Source organism: Phyllopteryx taeniolatus, chromosome 18 (genome assembly GCF_024500385.1).
Source record: "Phyllopteryx taeniolatus isolate TA_2022b chromosome 18, UOR_Ptae_1.2, whole genome shotgun sequence".
Taxonomy (NCBI): domain Eukaryota; kingdom Metazoa; phylum Chordata; class Actinopteri; order Syngnathiformes; family Syngnathidae; genus Phyllopteryx; species Phyllopteryx taeniolatus.
The window spans coordinates 10,167,426-10,189,213 of NC_084519.1; the positions used below are offsets into that span (position 1 = coordinate 10,167,426).

The 21,788-nt window shown below is 39.5% G+C and overlaps 1 protein-coding gene across 20 annotated transcripts in view; it reads left to right on the plus strand.

Moving 5' to 3' along the window:
* Positions 1–21,788, plus strand: part of ptprk (protein tyrosine phosphatase receptor type K) — a 98,405-nt gene that overhangs the window by 67,119 nt on the left and 9,498 nt on the right. For 4 of the 20 annotated variants that reach the window (XR_009785559.1, XM_061754996.1, XM_061754993.1 and 1 more), the window contains 19 exons: positions 2,026–2,208; positions 2,652–2,771; positions 3,106–3,215; positions 3,307–3,508; positions 3,596–3,701; positions 3,927–3,999; positions 4,168–4,290; positions 4,390–4,464; positions 4,836–4,872; positions 10,632–10,767; positions 12,991–13,020; positions 16,659–16,819; positions 17,231–17,266; positions 18,816–18,827; positions 18,967–19,154; positions 19,329–19,428; positions 19,651–19,796; positions 20,668–20,685; positions 21,674–21,710. Coding sequence is in view for 19 of the 20 variants with exons in the window: in XM_061754996.1 (XP_061610980.1) it covers positions 2,026–2,208; positions 2,652–2,771; positions 3,106–3,215; positions 3,307–3,508; positions 3,596–3,701; positions 3,927–3,999; positions 4,168–4,290; positions 4,390–4,464; positions 4,836–4,872; positions 10,632–10,767; positions 12,991–13,020; positions 16,659–16,819; positions 17,231–17,266; positions 18,816–18,827; positions 18,967–19,154; positions 19,329–19,428; positions 19,651–19,796; positions 20,668–20,685; positions 21,674–21,710 (1,893 nt within the window). In the remaining variant the exon portion in view is untranslated. Of the gene's footprint in view, positions 1–2,025; positions 2,209–2,651; positions 2,772–3,105; positions 3,216–3,306; positions 3,509–3,595; positions 3,702–3,926; positions 4,000–4,167; positions 4,291–4,389; positions 4,465–4,835; positions 4,873–10,631; positions 10,768–12,990; positions 13,021–16,658; positions 16,820–17,230; positions 17,267–18,815; positions 18,828–18,966; positions 19,155–19,328; positions 19,429–19,497; positions 19,797–20,667; positions 20,686–21,673; positions 21,711–21,788 lie in introns of those variants that run through there. The other 16 variants (XM_061755000.1, XM_061754994.1, XM_061755001.1 and 13 more) reach the window with 16 other exon arrangements.

Below are 21,788 nucleotides of genomic sequence, written 5' to 3' on the forward strand. Positions count from 1 at the left end.
GTAAACTTTGACCTTCAATACCTCGCAAGTGCAGTCCAATCACGTTTTGACTTGATGGATATGCCTTTCACTGGGCAACCTTTGGTCCATGTCAAAAAGTCCAGCAAACTGGGCCAAATATGCTTACAAACAATTTTTTTTATTTTACTTAGATGTGTACCGGTGTACCTAACTATAAGCGGCACACATTATTTTTTATCTATTTGTAATGCCACCGCACAATATATGGTTTAAGAGAAGACATAACAGAAGAAAAGATTGAACAAAATGACCAAAGACAAAACGGCAATAGTTAAAACCTGCTGGGACCTGGTTGCGGAACCTGGAGATAAATAAGGAGAAAAGAGGGAGCAAAAAGCAACAGCAGAAGACTTTACAACAATACCTGTTTGAACATTGTTGGGTAACCTGAGGCTAAACAAGAAGAAGAGAGAAAGACACAGCTATAGCACAGGTTTTAGTCTTTAAAATAATGTTAGCATCAGCACACTCAGCAATCAGTTGCTCCAATTATTGATTTGAACAAAGGAAGCGAAGCGAGGAAAAGATTGAAGAGGAGAGACAAGACAGGCAGGAATATGAGATTTGACTGTTTAAATGTCATCTATCCATGAGCAGCTATTCACATGCACGGGCAATGATGTCTTCACGGTTGACGATTACCTGCCAAGGTGTCTTCTTCCCTTCATCTTTTTTATTTCATTTTTGTTTTTCCTCACGTCCCGATGCATTTCTATCAGTGAGCCATTTAAATCGAAATGTCAAACCATAGTAGCCGTGTGTCTGTGTGTTAGAGAGTTGCCCTTGACAATACATTCTTATCAGTGGTACGAAGGTTTTTATATAGTGCGCACAATTCAAAGGAGATTACATTGATTTGCACTAATGTCATGGAGACCCTTCCGAAACAAAGCCGTAAACAATAGTGACCCTCATCTTAGGTCAACCTGAGGGGCACACTTTGTACAAGCTTAACCCGAGTTATGGCTCCGGGCACCATGAAACACATGCGCACGCACACATATTTATGGGTAATACCAGTGTGTCAGCGAAGTGTCTTGCATGTGTGGTGAGCGACGGACAGATAATGGCTTGTCAACAGAAGCGACAAGTTTTTGTCCTTGTGCTGTCTCCTCTGAGAGGGGTAGACATGCGTCGAAGGGATGCAGAAAACTTGTTACTCCTTTTACCACTCTCTCTGGTTTGTTTTTAGAAGCATATTTGAGCTGCGGATTGGTTACAATGTGACAGAGGGAAAAAAAGAAATGACAAGTCATCATTTTCTTTGACTTCAATGCACTTTACAGTACCTTTATTTGAAAACAGATGTTTTGCAGTATCCGTTTGCACTAGCGTAATTACATTAATGCCAGGAACTGCTAAGGCACACAACTATAAATTGTTTTAACCCTTGGTGAATAGGATAACTGCTGAATGAGTAGTAGCTGTGCCTCCTAAATAAAGGGGATGTCTGATGAGCTTGTAACAAGATGGTAGGCCCTTTGAGGTTGATGGGTAGCCTTTGCAGCTCTGCCCTTAATGAGGAAGCGCATGTTCCATATACTGTATACATATTCGACTCAAGGCTACCGACTGAAATAATTAGATCTTGGCAAGCAGAAAATGTGTACAGCAAAACTTTGAGCCTGGCTGACTTCCAAGTTGATTTACATTCGTTTCCATGTGAAACAATATTAATTGAATTAACTGCACAGGCAGTGTTTTAAGTAACATTAAGTCGTACACGTATAAAGAGAAGTTAAGCAATATTTAATGAAACAAAATAAAATAAAACTGTTCAGTACTCAATTATTTGAGGCTGCCTGACAGACTGTAAGAGAAAAGGAAGAGGAAACAGTTCAGCTTATGACAATAACTGTATTGCTCATATTGTACTGTGCAGCAAGACTCGGTCCTATGTCATAGTTCCATTTGAAGGTCTAAGATTATCACCCTTTTCTTAATTCCTTTCTTCTTTCTTTGTCTTCACCTTCTTTCTTCCTTTGTGTGTGTTTGTCTCTTTAGAACCCATGCGTACTCCGAAGAGACTGAAGATCGCTGAGACCAGGTCCCGCCTGATTGCTGTGGACTGGGAATCATTGGGTTACAACATCACCCGCTGTCATACCTTTAACGTCACCATCTGTTACCACTACATGACGGCTAACAATCGCAGCAAGGCTGACTGCCTGGACATGGACCCCAAAGGTACCTACAGCATCACACGATGTGTAGGTGGCTGTCTCACAACAGGATATTATGCTTATCAGATCATGTCTGAAATTGTCCTGTGGGAATTCAAGTCATGCATGACTGATTTTCATGATCAGTATTGGGAAAGGTTTTTAGTTGTATAGCTATTATTGACACATATCCATCCATCCATTTTCTACACCCCTTATCCTGTTCAGTGACGCAGGGAGCCGGGGCCTCACCCAGCTAACTCCGGGGGAAGTCAGTCGCAGAGCACACATATAGAGAGAGACCACCATTCTCATTCACATACACACTGTCATTGACTGGGAACTGAACCCACACTGCCTGCACCAAAGTTAGGCGAATGTACTACTACACCATCAGTGATCTGTATATCCTACTGATGGACCTACAACACCATTCAGACCTTGATCAATTACTCTTCATCTTTTCAGCACCACGCCACATCGTAGGAAATCTGCCACCTTACACCAACGTCAGTCTGAAGATGATTTTGACCAATCCAGAGGGTCGAAAAGAGAGTGATGAAACAATCATCCAAACTGATGAAGATGGTGAGATACATTTTGGTTTTTGACGTTTATTAAAGTATCTGTAAAGCTGCAATGGTACTAGGCACCCGTTTGAGACTTTGTGAAGTGGTACAGGAGGAAAAAAACATTGTACCTTTTTTGAATGTGCCTTTGGGCCCTGAAAATGGGAAAATACAATTCCCTTGAAATCTAATAATCACATCGGTATTAGTGTGCATTGGTGTCTTAAAGGACATACATTGATTTCTAATATACCATTTTGCTGACAATAAAAACTGTAGTTAAATCTTCTCCACATGGCCTATACCTTTTAATTATTTTTAATTTGAACAACTTCGTGCCTCTTCTTTAACAGTTCCAGGTCAGGTTCCCACTCAGTCTGCAAGAGCCACACCATTTGAGGACAGAATTCTACTTTACTGGAAGGAACCGTTAGAGCCCAACGGAATCATCATACAATATGAAGTAACTATCAATAGAAAGAACTTTACCTTTCATATAGACGCGTATCTGGAGCTCAATGGAACTGCATGTTTCCGTCTCTGCCCCGCCCCAGATCAGCTACAGCGGCCTGCGTTCTTTCGATCCGTCGGTGCCTCTACAGCGGCCGGGACTCACGGTGTCTCTGCCCTCCAACGCCACCCATCACCTCTTCTCTCAGCTGCACCCAGGGGTCACTTACCAGTTCTCCATACGAGCGTCCACCTCGAAAGGATTTGGTCCTGCGACCACTCTGAATGTGACTACTAATATTTCAGGTATGAAATATGTTTATTGATCATTTATCACCTATATACAGATTTATAAAATAGGCAATTACTATTAAACGTGTTGTCTGTCTTTAGCCCCAACAATAGATGAATATGATGGATCAGAGGCCTTTCTGAATGAAACTGCAACAACCATCACTGTTCTGCTAAAACCTGCCCAGGCTAAAGGTGCACCAATAAGGTAATAATAATAATAATGTAATATTACATATACAGTAAAATAAATATTTAAATTTGCCTGGCAACCACAAAGGTATTTCTCTCACGTCGTCAGTAATAGCAAATGCAAAAATCTAGTGAAGCTACAGGGTATTTTTTTCCACCTGAACTTTGTAATGACTGTCACTTATTAAATTCTGTATACATACAACTACCTAAATATTAAATGTGATGTTTTTTCTTACAGTGCGTACCAGATTGTAGTGGAGGAAGTGAATCCCCGGAGAACGCGTCGCCAAGCCTCCTCCGACTGTTTTGAGGTAATTATAAACATCCTTTACATATAGTTGATTTTCTAAGCTATAAAGTGTTTTCATTAAATGGCCAATATGATGTATATACTTGTAAATTACATTTGTAAGTTCTGCTTTGACTCAACGTAAACAGAATGTATTATACAGTTTATATCGATGATGTTTTTCTCCCAGGTTCCAGTTTCTTACCTCAGTGCATCTACTGGTGGATCCCCGTATTATTATGCTGCTCAGCTGTCCCCCAGCAACCTCCCTGAGCCCCTCCCATTCACGGTGGGAGACAACAAGACATACCAGGCATGTCACTTTCAGCTTAACTGCATATTTTGTTGGGGTCCCCACGTTTGGGAATGCTGAAGTGAAGCTATTGTCTAACAATTGCCTTTTAATCCCCAGGGTTTCTGGAACCCTCCATTGGCTCCCAGGAAGAACTACAACATATACCTTCAAGCTGTTAGCAGCACTGAGCGGGTAAATATGGAATGAAAACTATTTTAGCTAAAAAAAAAAAAAAGCCCTAGCATTATTTCTACAGTCCTCACTGCTAATGCTTCTTTAGGACTTACGGTAAATGCTTTATGGAGTAATAATTTTTTTATTTTTCACAATGTTAGAATTGGCCTGCTTTACAAAAGAATATTTTGGTCTTTTTTGATAATGTTTCTGTGAGAATTGGCCTACAATGCAGCTTTTATAATCAAGTATATGAGTATAATATTCACTTTGCTGATCAAACATTTCGTCACATTCTATGACCACTTTTCAAAATGTGTATGGCAACTATTACACAAATGACTAGTTTGCTCACGTGTTGTCATTTTTGTCTTTTTTTTCCCCTCCAGGAAACTAAAACCCAGTGTTTGAGGCTTGCTACTAAAGGTAAGAACATTTAATTCATTCATTTCAATTTAGACACTGTCATGATTCTATTACTGTGCTTCTGTTTTTGTAGTTGGTTTGTGTCAAAATGAAATCAGTGTATTTAGATTTTTTTTCTCTCTCTTAAGCATTTTTCTTTTTAATAACGGATTGTTGTGAACTGTATTAACAACTTATCATCCTCTTAGCTGCCGGAGTGTTCCATAAGAGTGGACATCCGCATCATGAGTATTAGCGATATAATGCTAGAGAGAGAAATGTATTTGTATGTGTGTGTGTGTGTGCATGTGCAGTGGATCAGTGTGCATGGCGTCTAAATGTGATGCTCTTTATCTGGTGCCATATGTTTGACAGCCTAATGCAGTGGTTTTAAATGCAGCTTCTTTTACCTGGAAAATACGCACATAAGCATATACTGGTAGTTGTTTTGAGGAAAGATTTTATAAATGGCAACTGATGGATCAGGTTATAACTAACCGATAAATGGGGATGTGGGGGATTGGGGAGGGGGGTGGCGTCTGCATCCATGTTAACAAAAGATAGCGATATGGCAAATGGACGGTGGTGTTATGTGAAAAGTTCTGTGGTTGGTATTATGGCTAAAGATAGTCCATATTTTAATTACGTAGATGTAGACGTTATTCCAGTTAAATAGCTAAGCGAAAAGGTCAGAGTCGGTTCACACAAGCAATTGTCATGTCAGCCTTCAATGAACTAGCAGATCTCGCTTTGCCCTGCTAGACCTTGAAGGATTGTTAAACTAGACTGTAAAAAGGGACATTATTTCGAGTACAATCAGACTTAATGACCGCAGAATGAATCATTAAAGGGGACTTAGTTGTGTGTTCCATAACGGCTGGGTTATGGAGCATATAGCCGGATAGACAGCAGTCACAGGTTCCTGGTGCAATCATTATTATTCATCTATTGTCCACATCCATCTATTAGATTCAGTTTTCCCAACTGATTTTAAATATACAGTATAGGAATTGTAAAAGTGTTAACAAAGTAGGTTAAAAGCACGATGCATTAGACCTTACATCAATAAACTACCTGTCTTGAATTTGTATCATAACCTATTATGATATATTATGCTCCTTTTTTTTTTTTTTTTTTTTTTTGCTTTTCATCAAAATATTCCAACGATCAAGAATTATAGCACATGGAAATTAGATCCGGCCCTTTTTTAAGTACCATATTTTCCGGACTATAAGTCGCACCAGCCAACAAATGCATAATAAAGAAGGAAAAAAAACATACATGTCGCACTGGAGTATAAGTCGCATTTTTTGGGGGAAATTCATTCTTTTCGATCCCATTTCTGTTCAGTCAATTGTTTTTATAAGTTACCGCTAATGTTGAAATTATCAATTTTCAGAGGTACAGAAGTAACAGATACACAGCGCCCTCTTGCCGTTGTCAGTGTGAAAATAACATGTGAAATTATATAATGTTAATGTGTTAATAATTTCACATATAAATCGCTCCGGTGTATAAGTCGCACCCCCGGCCAAACTATGAAAAACAACTGCGACTTATAGTCCAAAAAATACTGTCAGCGATTGTATACCCCTCCCTTATACTGCTTGACCAATGGCGAGTCTGACTTTCGTTACCAAGACAGCTGTGGGGTGGAACCTGCACGTTGCGTCTAGAGTGAGTTCTACTTGCTGGGGCAGAGCCCAGAGTGTATAGGGGAAAAAAGTGAGCACCCTTACAAATGGGTGTGTGAGAATGATCCAGTAGTGTGTATCAGAGCATTTTAGTAGCGTGTGTGAGACCGTTTCAGTTGTGTGTGTATGTGTGTGTGAAAGAGGTCATTATGTGCTTTACTTCCCTTTATATTTACTTCAGGTGCCATACTTTTTTATTAAAGTGGGTCATATCAGTCCCAAAGGGCCATACTAAACATATGAAGAAATATAATTGAGCAAATGTGGGTTATTGTACGATATATTATGAGCATTTGCGAGTTCAATGTTTTGGGGGCACGTACAACAGTTGCACCGAGTTTTTTATTTGTTTTTAAAATTGCGTGGCGGTCTGGATCAAATGCTCTTGCAGGCTCGTAGGTTCTGTTTGAGGACACATGGACGTGAAACTCCATGTGGGGGCTCAGTTATATTTTGTGCGGTGTCTCATTTTCCCTCCCAAAAGTGTTTACTGGTCGTTGTGTCATTACATACTGTAGGTCATTGTCCCTTTAGTCGTGCAGCCTGACGATTTGGAAATATGATTGAAGTGACAGAACTGAAATTTTCATGCAGTGATAAGGGAGGAAGGCACACTAATGGTCGCAGAGGTCAGACGACTGTCCCTTCCTTTCTCTCGTCTGCAAGTGTGCGCGCACTGAGGCGTGCATCCGGGAGGGAGGATTAAGTGTTAGTGGTCCTATGAGGTCATCTTGGCTATTGTGTATTGTCATCGCTGCCTCGGGGACTTTTTGCTCCATGTGTATATACGTGTGACTGTTAGTGTAGTGACCTGGATAATTTTTTACAGGAATTAAAAGCTACTGTGGGCATTATGAGGTCACTTGGAACCTTCTAAATACTGTTTTGTTTTGTTTTGTTTTTCCTTGTCTTTACTCTCGTCTCTATGAGTGCAACAAAACTTGCTGGAACAGGGTTACCATCAGTCATCTATTTTGAGGATACTATTTTGTCCTTTTAATCCCAAAACGTGTACGTTATTTTTAGCATTTTATTTAAGAAAAAAAGCCAACAAAAAAAGCAAGTATACGATGAATAGTTTTAGAGCAAATAAACTGGGCAAAATGACATCTTTGTAAATCATAATCATACCAAGAATGACACATATATGCTGGCAAAGTAATACTGATATGAGTAATATGTATTTCAATTTCTATTTTTAAATAATATAATTTTTTTTAATTTGATATCATCTCTACTCTGTTGTTCTAGTGCCTCATTTTTCATAATATATACATTCAGACTTTATTCATCACTTTTTTCCAGCAAGAAAGGTCATGGACCTTAATTTAATAGAGGGATCTTTTATTCATGAAGTTATCCATGTATGTCCATAGTTATTTCATGTAGTTATGCTGTATTTAACTGGAAGTTGTGAGCTGTAGACTAATATTAAACAGGGCTACATGCATAAACATGTTTATTTTCTTGTATATAGCACACCTTAAACATGCCATATGTTTCTTTATCCTCTATAAATCCCCAATTATTGTTTGATAAATCAACACAAGTTATTATAGTTCCCATTTGATTAAGGAACAAAAAATATATATATATATATCATACATGTGTGATGCGCTTTTTCGTAAGTGTGCTGTGGTTCAGCTGTACAGCGTTTACTGTAGTCGTATAATAACATTACATAATGTCACATTGGGGCATTTCCAAAGATCTCAACATCAGAAACATTTTACAACCAAATAATATGCTTACAAACATGGAGGCAGATAAAAAGAACAACAGATTATGTTTATCTTATTGATATTGAGCATCGGAAGTGGATTAGGGTTTGATGAATACGCGGCATGAAATCCAGTTTTGCATTTGTCTTTATTTTGGATTATTTGGATTATCATAATACACTAATGTTCTTACAGTGCAATACAAACTATTTGAGATCACTAAATAGAGATTAGGAGCATCACAACAGCCTTGTGTTTTTGTAATCAACAGGATAACAACTATGTCATGTGCTGCACTTGTGAACATCATTTACAGTATTTGCCTTATTCCAAATTCATTAAAATAATCAGTAACTGTATGAGGGCAAGCCATATACAGCAGCTCAGGAGCATGGACAGATACAAATCAAACCAGCTTTCTGTATTTCTCATGAAAACGTTCCCCATTCTCAAATTCTTATTTTTGGGATAGTTTTCCCCACTTAAATGATTAAGATCATCAAACAAATGTAAATATCAGACAAGCCACCCAAGTAAACATAACATACAGACACAATGCAGTGCCATTTTATTTCATCCATCCATGTTCATTACCGCTTATCCTCACCAGGGTCATGGGCTGCTGGAGCCTTTCCCAGCTATCTTCGGGCGGGAGGCGGGGTACAACCCGAATCGGTCGACAGCCAATCGCAGGGCACATAGAAACAAACAACCATTCGCACTCACATTCACACCTCCGGGTAATTTAGAGTCTTCAATCAATCTACCACGGATGTTTTTGGGATGTGGGATTTGAACCCCGGTCCCCAGAACTGTGAGGCAGGTGTGCTCGTCCGCCATTTTATTTATTAAGGGGAAAAAAAACATTCTAAGCTACGTGGCCGTGTGTAAAAAAGTAATTGCCCCGCTAAATGTAATTGGTTGGGCCAACCTCAGTAGCAACAGCTGAAGTCAAGCGTTTTCTATAACTAACAACGAGTCTTTCACATCACTGTGGAGATATTTTGGCCTACTTTTCCTTGCAGAATTTCTTTCAGCAACACTGGAGGTTTTTCGAGCACGAATGTCCCTTTTAAGGTCAAGCCACAGCATTTCAATTGGATTTAAGTCCAGACTTTGACTAGGCCACCCTAAAGCATGTTGTTTTTTTAAGCCATTCAAAAGTTGATCTGCTGGTGTGTTTCGGAACGTTGTCCTACTGCAGAACCCAAGTGCGCTTTAGCTTGAGGTAAAAAACAGATGGTCGAGCATTCTCCTTCAGGGTTTCTGGTAAGAGTAGAATTCATAGTCCCATCAATCACAGCACGTCGTCCAGGTCCTGAAGAAGAAAGCAGCCCCCAGACCATCACACCACCCCCATGTTTAACTGTTGGTACAATGTTCTTTTTCTGAAGTGCTGTGTTACATTCATGCCAGATGTAACGACACACACCGTCCAAAAGGTTCAGCATCTGTCTCGTCCCTCCATAGAATATTCTCCCCAAAGTCTTAGGAATCATTCAGATATTTTGTTTGCAAATGAAGAACCTTTGTTCTTCAGCAGTGGTTTTTACCTTGGAACTTTGGCATTGATGTCCAGTCTCTTCCTTATTCTTGAGTCATGAACACTGACCCTAACTGAGACAAGGGAGGGCTGCAGGTCTATAGATGTTGTCCTTGGTTCCTTTGTGACCTCCTGGATGAGTCGTCACTGTATTGTTGGGGTAATTTTTGTAGGCCTGGCACTCTTGGGAAGGTTCTTCACTGATCCATGTTTTCTCCGTTTGTGGATAATGACGCTCGCTGGAATCCTAAAACATTAAAAATGGCTTTGTAACTCTTCCCAGACAGATCTCAATTACTTTATTTCTCATCTGTTCTTGAATTTCTTTGGCTTGTGGCATTTTGTTGTTGCTTTTTTTTTTTTAGATCTTTGCGCCGACCTACTTCATTTTGTCAGACAGGTTATACTTAAGTGATTTTTAAAAATTGAACAGGCCTGGAGTTAATCAAGCTTGGGTGTGGTCACTGAAAAGGAAGTCAGCTTTCCCCCAAAAAATGTATTAGCCACAGTTGGTAATTCATGATTTATCAAGGTGGGCAATTACTTTTTGCATACAGGGCCAGGTAGCTTTGAATAGGTTTTTTCCCCTTAATAAATAAAATCACCATTTAAAAAATGCAAATTTCCATTTAAAAAATGAAGATGATAAAAAAATCATTTTCTTACCTTTGTTACTCATAAATACATAAGTGTTTTACAGAAATTATACAAATTAATTATTTTCCATAATCAGAAATATATGGACATTGATTGAATTCCGTGGTGAGAAGTTTGGATAACAAATGAGAACCACAACACTGATGACTTGTCGTTATGCTGAAGGTGCCACTGAGGAGCCCGAAGTCATCCCTGACCCCGCTAAGCAGACAGACCGTGTGGTGAAGATTGCCGGTATCAGCGCTGGTGTCCTCGTCTTCATACTGCTGGTGCTTGTAGCCATCTTATTGGTCAAGAAAAGGTGAGTGACACCCATCGAAGCGTTCCCAATACCTCACCGCGCACCCATGAGGTGAAAGAACGCGCATGGACAAAAATGTGAACATGAATTCATTCTCTTGTTGTGTTGGTCTCAATATTTGCTGTCGTAGCACCATCTTCCATCCATCCACCATGAACGTTGATCTCCCTGTAGAACCACTTTTTATGAGATATAGATTTTAAGAATATATTTCATATGTTTTTAGAAGTCTTGCCTTGGTTCAAGAAACAACTACTTAGCAAAAGAAATGTACATAACCGCAACATGGTAAGGTCAGAACATTCCATTATGAATATGTAGGTAATAACAAATGAAGGTTTTGATATTGTGAGAAAGTGGAGTAGACAGAAGAGACCACAACTACTCTCTTGAAGAAATGTATGATGCATATTAATTTACATACTCAAGTCAACCACCTGCCCTACAGGGTTAGGGTTAAAAGGCGGGAGCCCCCAATTGCCTAGAATTAACAAATGTCATTAAAATAGTCTACAAACACAAAAGCTAATAAGTCAAATCACACACTATGGAAAATGGACAAAGGATGTATTACGTGCTGGAAATGTTTTTTTCAGGACGTGACTGTTCTCTCCGGTTTGAATCACAATCATTAAGAGTAGTGGGTTTTTTTTGTAACCTACTAACGCAATATATCTAAATTAAATTTGTTGTTAGTGTAAATGTGTGCATCAGGATGATGTGGTAGTTTGGTGCAGAGCGCCATCATGTGGCGACTGAACGTATTTACAACTTAGAAAAGTCGATTAACCAGTGCACAGCAGTCCTTTTTCAAAAGTGAACAGACAGGAATTTTGCATCACCAGAAGTGGTGAAAGTCACCCTGAATTAAATAAACTTGAATTGGCTTCCATCAATAGATGTAATCTACATTATTTATGAACTTTTTCCCCGTTAACAGTATTACTGGTCAACATAGTCATGTCTACCACAGTCTACACACTCACACAACACACATGCTTTACACTAAAAACATTATTTTTGAACAGTAACTTTATTTGAGCTTTGTGCAAGTAAGGAGTAATTGGTTTTAAGTTTATGCATGCAAATGTGCATCTGTAAAATAATTAACTTCATATTTGAAATCCACTTTCTTTGATGAACCAATGAATATGTGCCACCTTGCTCTACAACCGACGGGCGACCTGTCCAGTGTTGGATCCCGCCTCTCTTCCCAAGTCAGCTGGGATAGGTTCCAGCTCACCTGCACCCATATTGATGACCCGCGTTATAGAAAATGAATTGATAGAAGGGTTCCACCTTGCCTAAACAAATTGTGCTGAGTTTACACTAAAAGTTTAATCCTTAGTTGAACCAAGTGGCACCTGTTTCACGGTCCACTCACCCGTTTGACACCAGACATCCACGTTGGCCACAGTGGCCCGATAACTGTCACGAAATTCCAAACATCAGGTCCTCTTTGAGGATTAAGCGGTTTGCAGCTAGAGGGGGTTAAAAGGTCCAAAACCTTCATTCCTTTGAGAGATGGGTTCTTTACTATATCATCTCAGTCTTCTGGAGAGACTTGGCCTGGCTCATTGTCTGGTGTGGTGCAACTGAACTGTAGCTAAGCTATATAATAAGGCTTCAAAGAAATGAACTACAGTACAAAAGGGTCTTGAAATAAAATGCTTAATGTTGATGCGCACAGTAGGACAGTTTGATTATATTATTTTTTCATTTATGAGAACATTGATCAAGTCATGACAATTGTTTTCTAGTCGAGTCTTTGGGGAGATCAATATCCATTGTCACTGAACCTCTTTACAACTTTAAGCAATACTGCATCTTTAAAATGGTGGGACGAGATGGCAAAGCTATGACATCATACTTATGAAACATCAAATCAGTCTCTAATCTGGATGATGGATAATGGCAGCTAACAAGATTGCAAGGATGGTTAAAGTGAAAAATCAGAGCAAGGAAGTTTACCATCATATATTGAGTTCATTGTTGTTAGTAATAGTTACTTTTATTTATTTTTTTTGTAATTTGTTTTCAGCTTTGAGCCAGAAATTTTTGGAAAAGATATGCCCCTTAGTGTTGAAAAGAATCCTTTTTGCATGACGCAAAGATGCTTTCTTCTGTTTCTGTTGTTGCTGGTTGGGACAGGACAGTATTGTCCTCATTTGCATATTCATGACCCTTATGTCTCTTTGCTTTCTGATTGGCTCACAACCCCAGGAGGACCTACTATTCATACTCTTATTACCTGTAAGTAAACAACAAGCGAGCCAACAGTCAGCTGTGTCCAGCTGCTGATCTCTTAATGGGCTAATTAGTGGCTAGATGTTGTTATTTTTTAAAGATGCAGTATACTTTTTTCAAGACAAAACACACATTTTCAGCTCTGACCAACCAGCCAAAGCCATCCTCATTGACGCCCCGCCAGGGTCGGGGACAATTCACTGCCGCCTCAGTCATGTCAGCTCTTTCTGCATTCAAATATTTGGCAGCAATGAATGAATGGGAAAATAGCAACAGGTGTACAAAACCATGAGAGATGTAATCAAAAAGGACTGAACTGAATGTGAATTGCCCTCAGCCCCGGTGTCCTCTACATGCTCCAAAGTCGCTCTGAAGCAGACGTCTTGCTAAAGGGCCCAAGCTATTTCCAAAGCAGTCTAAAGTGGGACCACACGGGCCTGAGCGTGTTATTTGAAAAAAGAATGCTGCACTTGTGACTTGTAGCTCTTTGTGTGCATGTAGTCATGTGACCATCCATCCGCCCATCAAGTCACAGGTATCATGGACACTAGAGTGGATCTGAACCACTGTGCCGTTTTTGTTGGGAGGCCTTTTGTTTTACTCCTGTGGTGGTTTGTCTTATTGGCACTACTTTTTTTCTCTCTCTCTCTCTCTGCTTCAAGCCTGCTCTCACATGATGTGACTAAAAGTCTACCACATGAACTTAACAACAACATGACCATGATGTTGGTTTGGAAGGGTATCTTTAACATTGCAAGTAAAATAAAATACAGTGGAACCTCCAAAAAGTCAGGTTGTTGTAATATAATGTAACCATGTAAATTAAATCAGTTTGGTCCATGCTCAAACTGTCATACAATTATAAAGAGGTGTTAGTGATTGTATATTAAATTAAAATTAAATTAATGTGTTTGTAGCGCTGCTCCCAAGTGGCATTTCATAGCAGCTGCTGGAAATAATAATAATCTGCAGGCAGAATCACTTCTGAGGATCAATGAAGCAGTGTTTATATACATTTATATAGGTCAACTCTCGTGGCACACCACTGAACAAATATATCACAAAAAGCAGAGATTAGATAGAAAACCAAGTTCAAGGTGGAGGTTTTGGCTGTAATGTGGACATCTTTAGGTAAACGCGTTTAACAAGACAACAAGACATCACATAACTGTTCTTTTCCATAGTCTGTAAGGATAAGCAATGATTGAATTTAAGGCTATGGGTGTTTTGCATCTTATGACTGTTAGTCGAGTTGTTTCCTCCCATGTTTCTGCTATGTTTCACGTAAATACATCACTTGAAAGCTTTGCTTCCGCGTGGGGCCGTGGAGTCGGGACTGTCTGGCTCCGTTTGATTGGTGAAATTGAGTCAAACATCGCCAGTGGTTATGTTTGATTGGTGAAAGAGTCCCATGAACGCGCTCGAGGCACAAGTCTCTCTGACGAGCCAGAACAAATACTGTATATCATGAAAGGAATAATTGATAGAAATACAGAATATTACAATACAAATACAACTATGGAGAAGAATGTAGCTCAATGTAACGAAATGAAAATAGCGATTCTTCCCAACAACAACAACCAATAAACTCAAGTAAAAGTCAAAAATGTGTTGCATTAAAACTACTCTGACAAGTATAATTTATCAAAGTAAAAGCGAAAGCGAAGCTAACACTCTTGTAGAGTTAATTCTTTCGCTGCTCACTGAGCTGAAGTCTCATAAGATCTGCTTAGGTCATGCAAGGCGATGGTATTTGTTCACCCCTTTTAAGAGTTTGGAGGTTCACTATTCTTAGAAATATATAAATGAATAGTTTTTTAAAAATATATCATTGTGGTCACAGTCACCTTCTGTCTTTACCTGATTTGAATATGATGTTTTAAAATATCTCTATGTATGTAGTTTGCTGTTTTCTCCTTGGCAATTTGTATTACTCGGTCAGTGCAGTGGGTGTGGCTCTATGGGTGTGTCGTATGTGTGTGGTCGTAGCGGTGGCGTTGGTGCATTTTGAGGGCAAAAGAGGTAAAAAGAAAAGGAAAACCACAGCATGCTTCCCGCCTGTCTACTGGGAAGAAGTCAGAGCCGTATAACAGTATCAGTCTGGCAACTAACCTTCATTTTTGTTCTAGAACCTGTCAAAGGGGATTGTTATTGAATTCTCAATAAATATTTGAAGACATGGTTCTAATTTCTATTGTCACTGGATCAATAACAAATACAAACATAATCAAGTAAGTGGGATTTAGGTTGTTTGAACTGATACATATCTATGGCTCTGGGTGCAGAACTTTCCTGCATGCTTTGTCATGCTCAAAGTCCTATAAAAAAGTCTTATTTTTCCTTGGATTTTATGGATTGGACCTCCTGGGAATGCAATCTCACTGTTAAGATATCAAACTGTTATTTTTCTTCTCTGGGCAACACTTTGATTATTACAACCTTTCTTTGTTCTCTTTCTCCTCCAGTTAATCCTTTTTTTATTTCACTGTGTTATACGACAACAACCTATAGAGAAAAATAGTAAGGTGTCCGACTAAGATGCATCTCTCCTGAATTGTTCCTTTCATAATGCTCCACTATTTATGACCTAACCCTATGAGCAATAGAGTGTTTAGTAAATGTCCCTTGCCGCCTCATTCTACTGGGAGTTTTCAAACGGCAGCTGTCAAATGAAGAATTGTTTCACTTTCTCACAGCCTATGATACGCCATTAAAACTTCTTCTGGAAACACACTTACTGAGAAGGGCTTTTTCTTTGGCTAACCTGAGGTCAAGGGTTATTTCTTCAAGCCCATCTTCCCTTTGCTCCTCCAGTTGAGCCTGGTACATGCTGCCATCCGCTATTTCTCATCTACCATCCTTGCCTGTTTCTTTTCCTCTTCTTCTTTTTTCTTCCTCTCCTCTTCTCCTTTTGCTTTGCATCTTGAATCAGCCGCCTGCAGCCCACAGCTAGGCTAGATACCGCGTACATTATATTTCCTCAAATAGTGGCCATCCTCCTCAGAGATGCCGTGCCCCAATTAACAATCAGATGGGTCATCCGCTGTAAGCAAATACTGTTAATACCTGTCTTACATCGACTCAGTGGGTTGGTAGCTGTAATTACCTCAATTCGTAGACACTGTCCCTCACAAACGGCCATTAGAACGTTACCTCCTCAGCCCATTTGATTTATATTGTTAACCAAAACACCAGTAGATACTGTACCTAAAGTGAGTGTGTAGTATTCGTAGATTTAGTAGTAGAATTAGCTCTGAAGTGTTGTGGGCATCCATTTTTTATTTGTTTTAAACTCCACTCAGATTCAGATAAAATTGCTTAAACAATAGTATAGGAGACCTGGATAAGATTAAAGATTATTTGATATTCCTGCAAAAAGTCTAGATTTAGTCTAAATCTAGTTTAAATGGGAAAAAAACACAATTTGACTATAAAATGCCCTGACAAACTCCAAATAGACACTTGTTGTTCTATTCTGTTGCGTAAATAACAATAAACCCCCTACCACTATATGAGGAAATATGGTATCTTTCATGCGAAAAGCTCCTATGCTGGAAAATAGTAGTGGCCTGCAGGCCAGCTGATGACAATTTAATATCAGTTTGCATGTTACCTGACTCCAATTGTCTTTTTTCCCCTGACAGGAAGCTCGCTAAGAAGCGTAAAGACGCCATCGGAACCACCCGCCAGGAAATGACACATATGGTGAACGCCATGGATCGCAGCTACGCCGACCAGAGCACTCTGCACGCGGAGGACCCCATGGCGGTGACCTTCATGGACTCACACAACCACAACAACAGATGTACGTTGGTTTATTCATAACATTCGCATCAAGTCATATAAAGCCTAATTGTAACAAAACATTCAAACCTGGTCTTAATCTTGCATTTTTATGTCGTGTGGTTTTTCAGTTTTTAAGGTTCCAGCCAGCCTATGTCAGAGTAACAGTTTTTACAACACAAAAGGACTCTATAGAGACATGACGCTATGAGCAGTTTCTTGATTTCTTTTCTTTTTTTTTTTTTTTTTGGTTTGGCTTTTTTGTTCAGAACTAAAGTGCCTGAGACAAATGTAACCTTGTCCCTTTTTAGTCACTCCTAGAGAACATTTAGTGCAAAATCTACTCATTTTTCCTCCTCTTGAATCCTAAAATCATTTGAGTGAGTTGAGTGTGAAGTTGCATACATTTCCTCACGGTGCTTCCTCCCCACAGTGCCCAACGATCCGCTGGTCCCCACTGCTGTGTTAGGTGAGACCCCCAATAGATTGAATATGTCACGTCTCCCACCCGAACAAATAGCCCATAGCAATCCCCCGTCATCATCATCTTCAATGAGCCCTTTGCCTTGTATGTCCTCGTGCATCGTTCAGCCCTGATTTGTACTTAAAACCAGTTTTCATTTAAAATGCTTGATCTCACCAGCCTCTTATCACATCATGGAGTCTGCTGTGTGTTGAACCGCTGGCGTCTGTCTGTCTGTGCATGGGCTGATAGTTTAGCTTGAAGAATAAATCTAATGTAAGTACAAGGAACAACAGCAAGCTTCAGTACAGCAACTAAAAAGCACAGCAAAATAGCCTTTTTTTTAGCCTTGTGGGGTACGATATCGAAATAAGACAACTTTCAATATCTTGTGTGAAAACTAACCCCCTACAACCAAGCAGACTGTGTTTACAGTTACTTCAGTCATTCCTAAGCCCCGCCATGCTTTTCTCTTTTCCACTGAGCATTTTGGATAGTCAGTGTAATTACAAACCTCCCCCTTGGAGGCCTAATTATTTCCACACTTTTTACTGCTTTTGAGAGGCATCTAAATCCCTGCCCCGCAAAGCAAAAGACACTGATGCTTGAAGAGAAGGAAAATGTTGTCTATACTGGCTAGCTTGAGAACCACGAATCTGCGATATTTACTCTGGACTCATTAAGACTTTAGTTTTTGCCAAAGACCTGCTACTCTTGTTCCCTGAGATGTTTTCATGCCTTGGATTAGTCTGGACTTGACAGTGCAATACCGTCAGTTGGAACATGCCCTTAAGGCTTCCAAAACCTCGAAGAGCCACCAAACTGTGTTGATCAAGTGTTCCGTAGCCTTTAATTTGGACTGAAGGATGTTGTTCCACTCTGTCCCGACCCATCACGTCACAGAATTGGAGGGAGTAGCGGGGAAGTAGTGAATGAAAAGACGCTGTCATGTCAGGTTTACCATTAATTGGCCTGACGAGGGTAATAACAAAGCTTAGCAGCCATTAATGAGCCAATACGTCCTCGGAGCAAAGAAAAGCATCGGGTGGATGCAATAAACAGTGTCAGTTAATAAGCAGTCGAGTAGACGAAGCAGTGGGTTGTGTGTGACCCCGAGCTTTGACATTATACGCTGCGTCAATCAGCAAATCCCCCACAGCACAAAAATGTGGTGATTAAAAAAACAAAAAAACATTGTGTGCTTTTGTTGCCTATAATTAAATATATTTTTAATTAAAAATCCAAATCGGACTTTGAAAGCTTTAATTGTAACTATGTACAATGCCACTCAGTAGATCACGGGCTGAACAATCTTAATTTGGATCAGAATCAAATTAACTGCAGGGCACCTACACAATGGTTAATAAAAAAAAAAAAAAACATAAGCAATTTTTGGGGGGATAATCTATCAACATTAACTTTTTACCATTCCCACCAGTCTGGGATGACATCATTCATTACGTGTGCCCCTTTAAACACACATCCTTGACAAATCCCTCTCATCCCACCGTCTTGACATTTTGCTCTCTTCTTTTTCTGCTGCTTGGCCATGTAGTTCCAATCACAGGTAGGCATCCGAATGCAAACAATGATAACACATAAGCAAGTTATTCATAGGATATTTGGAAACAAATCTTAAGTTATTACCATGACCATTTGAGTCTTTTTGCCAGCTTTAACCTCAAATCATTTCCTCTCCCGCGCAGACGAGAACCACAGCGCATCAGCGGCAGAGAACAGCAGGCTTCTCGATGTCCCCCGCTATCACTGCGAAGGCACCGAATCTCCTTATCAGACGGGACAGCTCCACCCCGCCATCAGAGTGGCCGACCTCCTGCAACACATCAACTTGATGAAGACGTCCGACAGCTACGGCTTTAAGGAGGAGTATGAAGTAAGTCAGCAGGAACTCTAGGTGGTGGTCTTGCTATTATCACCGTGTAAATACAAGGAGTCGTCGGTTTATGATGGAGTTCCATACCCAGAGTGACAAAACTCGACAAAGAAGCAATACTCGCAGAAATATAATATGTCACATTTAATGTTGTTTTCTATTTTGCGTGTGTTGTTGGTGATGCAGAGTTTTTTTGAAGGCCAGTCAGCAACCTGGGACGTGGCAAAGAAGGAGCAAAACCGCACCAAGAACCGTTATGGCAATATAATAGCATGTAAGCAAATCAGTATTACAAAGCAACAATTTAAAAAATGTACACATTACATAACCTTTACTTTTACAGGAATATGAAAGGGGGGGAAAAGAAGAAATGGACTGACAGAAGGAGAAACAATATAGATATATTGATGGTTGTTTTGTTTCATCTATCTCACTCTTGTCTTTTTCTCTTCCATACCGTCTCCTTTCTACTCTGTACTTCTTTCTCTTTCTTCAGATGATCATTCAAGGGTTATTCTCCAGCCCATTGAAGACGACCCCTCCTCCGACTACATCAACGCCAACTACATCGATGTAAGTGGAAACGCGTCGAATGCTACTATTGGCTCCCAACGAAACCAACGAAACCACACTCCCTCGCTCGTATGTCAGGCCTCTATACCTTTAATTGCATCTCCAAGTCATCCATTACTCCATTTTCACAATATGCATCATTTGTAAGTGTTGTCTTTTGGTGTTAAGTCTGATTCATCTTCATACTGTTTATAAAGTTTTTCAAAAAAAACATTGCTAACATCAGATTGTTTTTTAACATGCTGTATGTAGTGACACCTAGTAATATGCTAGTATGTTCGGAGTTGATGTGAAATAACAGTCGCTAGTAGGTAACTTTATTCATTCAGTTCAATTTGAAGCAGACTGTTTTGATGAAATGATTCACTCCATCAGACCAGAAACTGAAACTCTTCATTGCATTGAATCTATCCATTTGTTCATCAAACTTCAGCTTGATCATTTTTTTTGTTAGCCATCATCTTCAACCACCTTCACTTCTCCACCTGCAGTCACCTTTTCAACAAATCTTTCTTGATATTTGTTTTGTTTTTTTGTATGTAATCTACAGTCACTAGATTGCTAACCGCCACTCACGGCACACTAGAGTCAGAACTAGTAGAGTTGACACTTCTGGCTACATCATCTTTGTAATTATATAAAGACAACAATCTCAGAATTCTAGAAAAGAGCTCAAAAGTGTCACAAAAGACACTCTTGGTAATTGATGTTGTCAAATGATAAATCATCAGCTTTTACTTCAGGATTGTCCTTTCTATTCAACATAATTCTAGTTTTGTTTTATTTGTGTGTGTGTGTGTGTTTTCTGCATGTTGTGTCCATACATGTCACATCAATGCAACTTTTCTGTTTCTGGTTGACACTCACTGACATTATTGTGCTCTTTCTTTCCTTCCTCCTTTCTTCCACTCGTTTTTTCTGCCTGTGTCTTGGCCTGTAGATTTGGCTGTACAGGGATGTAAGTATCACTGTGGACTCTTCCATTCATGCTTTTCAAACTCGACAGGCGTTTACATCCATTCATGCACCAAGTAGTCGTTAAATGCTCAAGGCCAGGCTCTTTCTCCACTTTTTGGGGATCTCACCGCATGAGAGATTTCACCTCAACCTTGCGCTACTTTATTTTTTGTTCCGTCCCCTCACTTTGCACCGCTATCACTGTGCTTGTCTTCTCACTTTCTGTGTCTCATGCCTTTTGGACATGACAGTCACTACTTGTTGTCATTGCCAAGTGCACACACTTGACAGTTGTAGAGGTGACAACATTTCATCACAGTTGTCATCTGTTGAATATGACAGGCAATCACTTTGGTCTTACTTTTTAAATATCAGGAACTATTTAGTGGAAGACAGTGTGTATAAGATAACAAATATAACGAGCATCACAAATTACAGTACAAGGTATGTAAATTAGAACTGACATAATTTCATAGTCGAATGACATAGCCAATTTTTACTCACGTTTTTTGTTTGTTTGATGTTATACTTTTTTTCCCCAAGGCTGAAAAACAGTCAAACAATAGTGTGCAGCATGCGTTTTCAAGGAAATTCAATACAAATACACCAACTGGAAAGCAGATCTGGAAGTGGCACAGACAAATTGAGAGGAAGACTGACAGCAGTGGGCATATTAAACAATTGTAAAGCTTTGTGAACATGGTTATAAAATCTACGTCCGTTTGAATATGAATAAGGAATTTTGCTAATGATTGTCCACATGAAGCCTATTCGGTCATATTTCAAATGAATGTCACCCTGGGTCACCATGTACTTTTAACCATAATTCACAATACCTTCATATCAGTCTTGGAGATGCTGCATAATGCTGTGCCTTTGTAGATAGGATAAACCTGACCTGTTCTTTTTTTACAATAATCCTGTTACAATGAAAGGGGATTCTAAATCCTTTTCATTTGTTGCATTGCCACTTTGTTTTGTGTTTTCAGGGTTATCAGAGACCAAGCCACTACATAGCTACTCAGGGTGAGCTGTGGCCAAACAAATAATATTAATAACGATAAGTAATGTTCAAAGTAATTGTAATTAATATTTGTAGCTTAA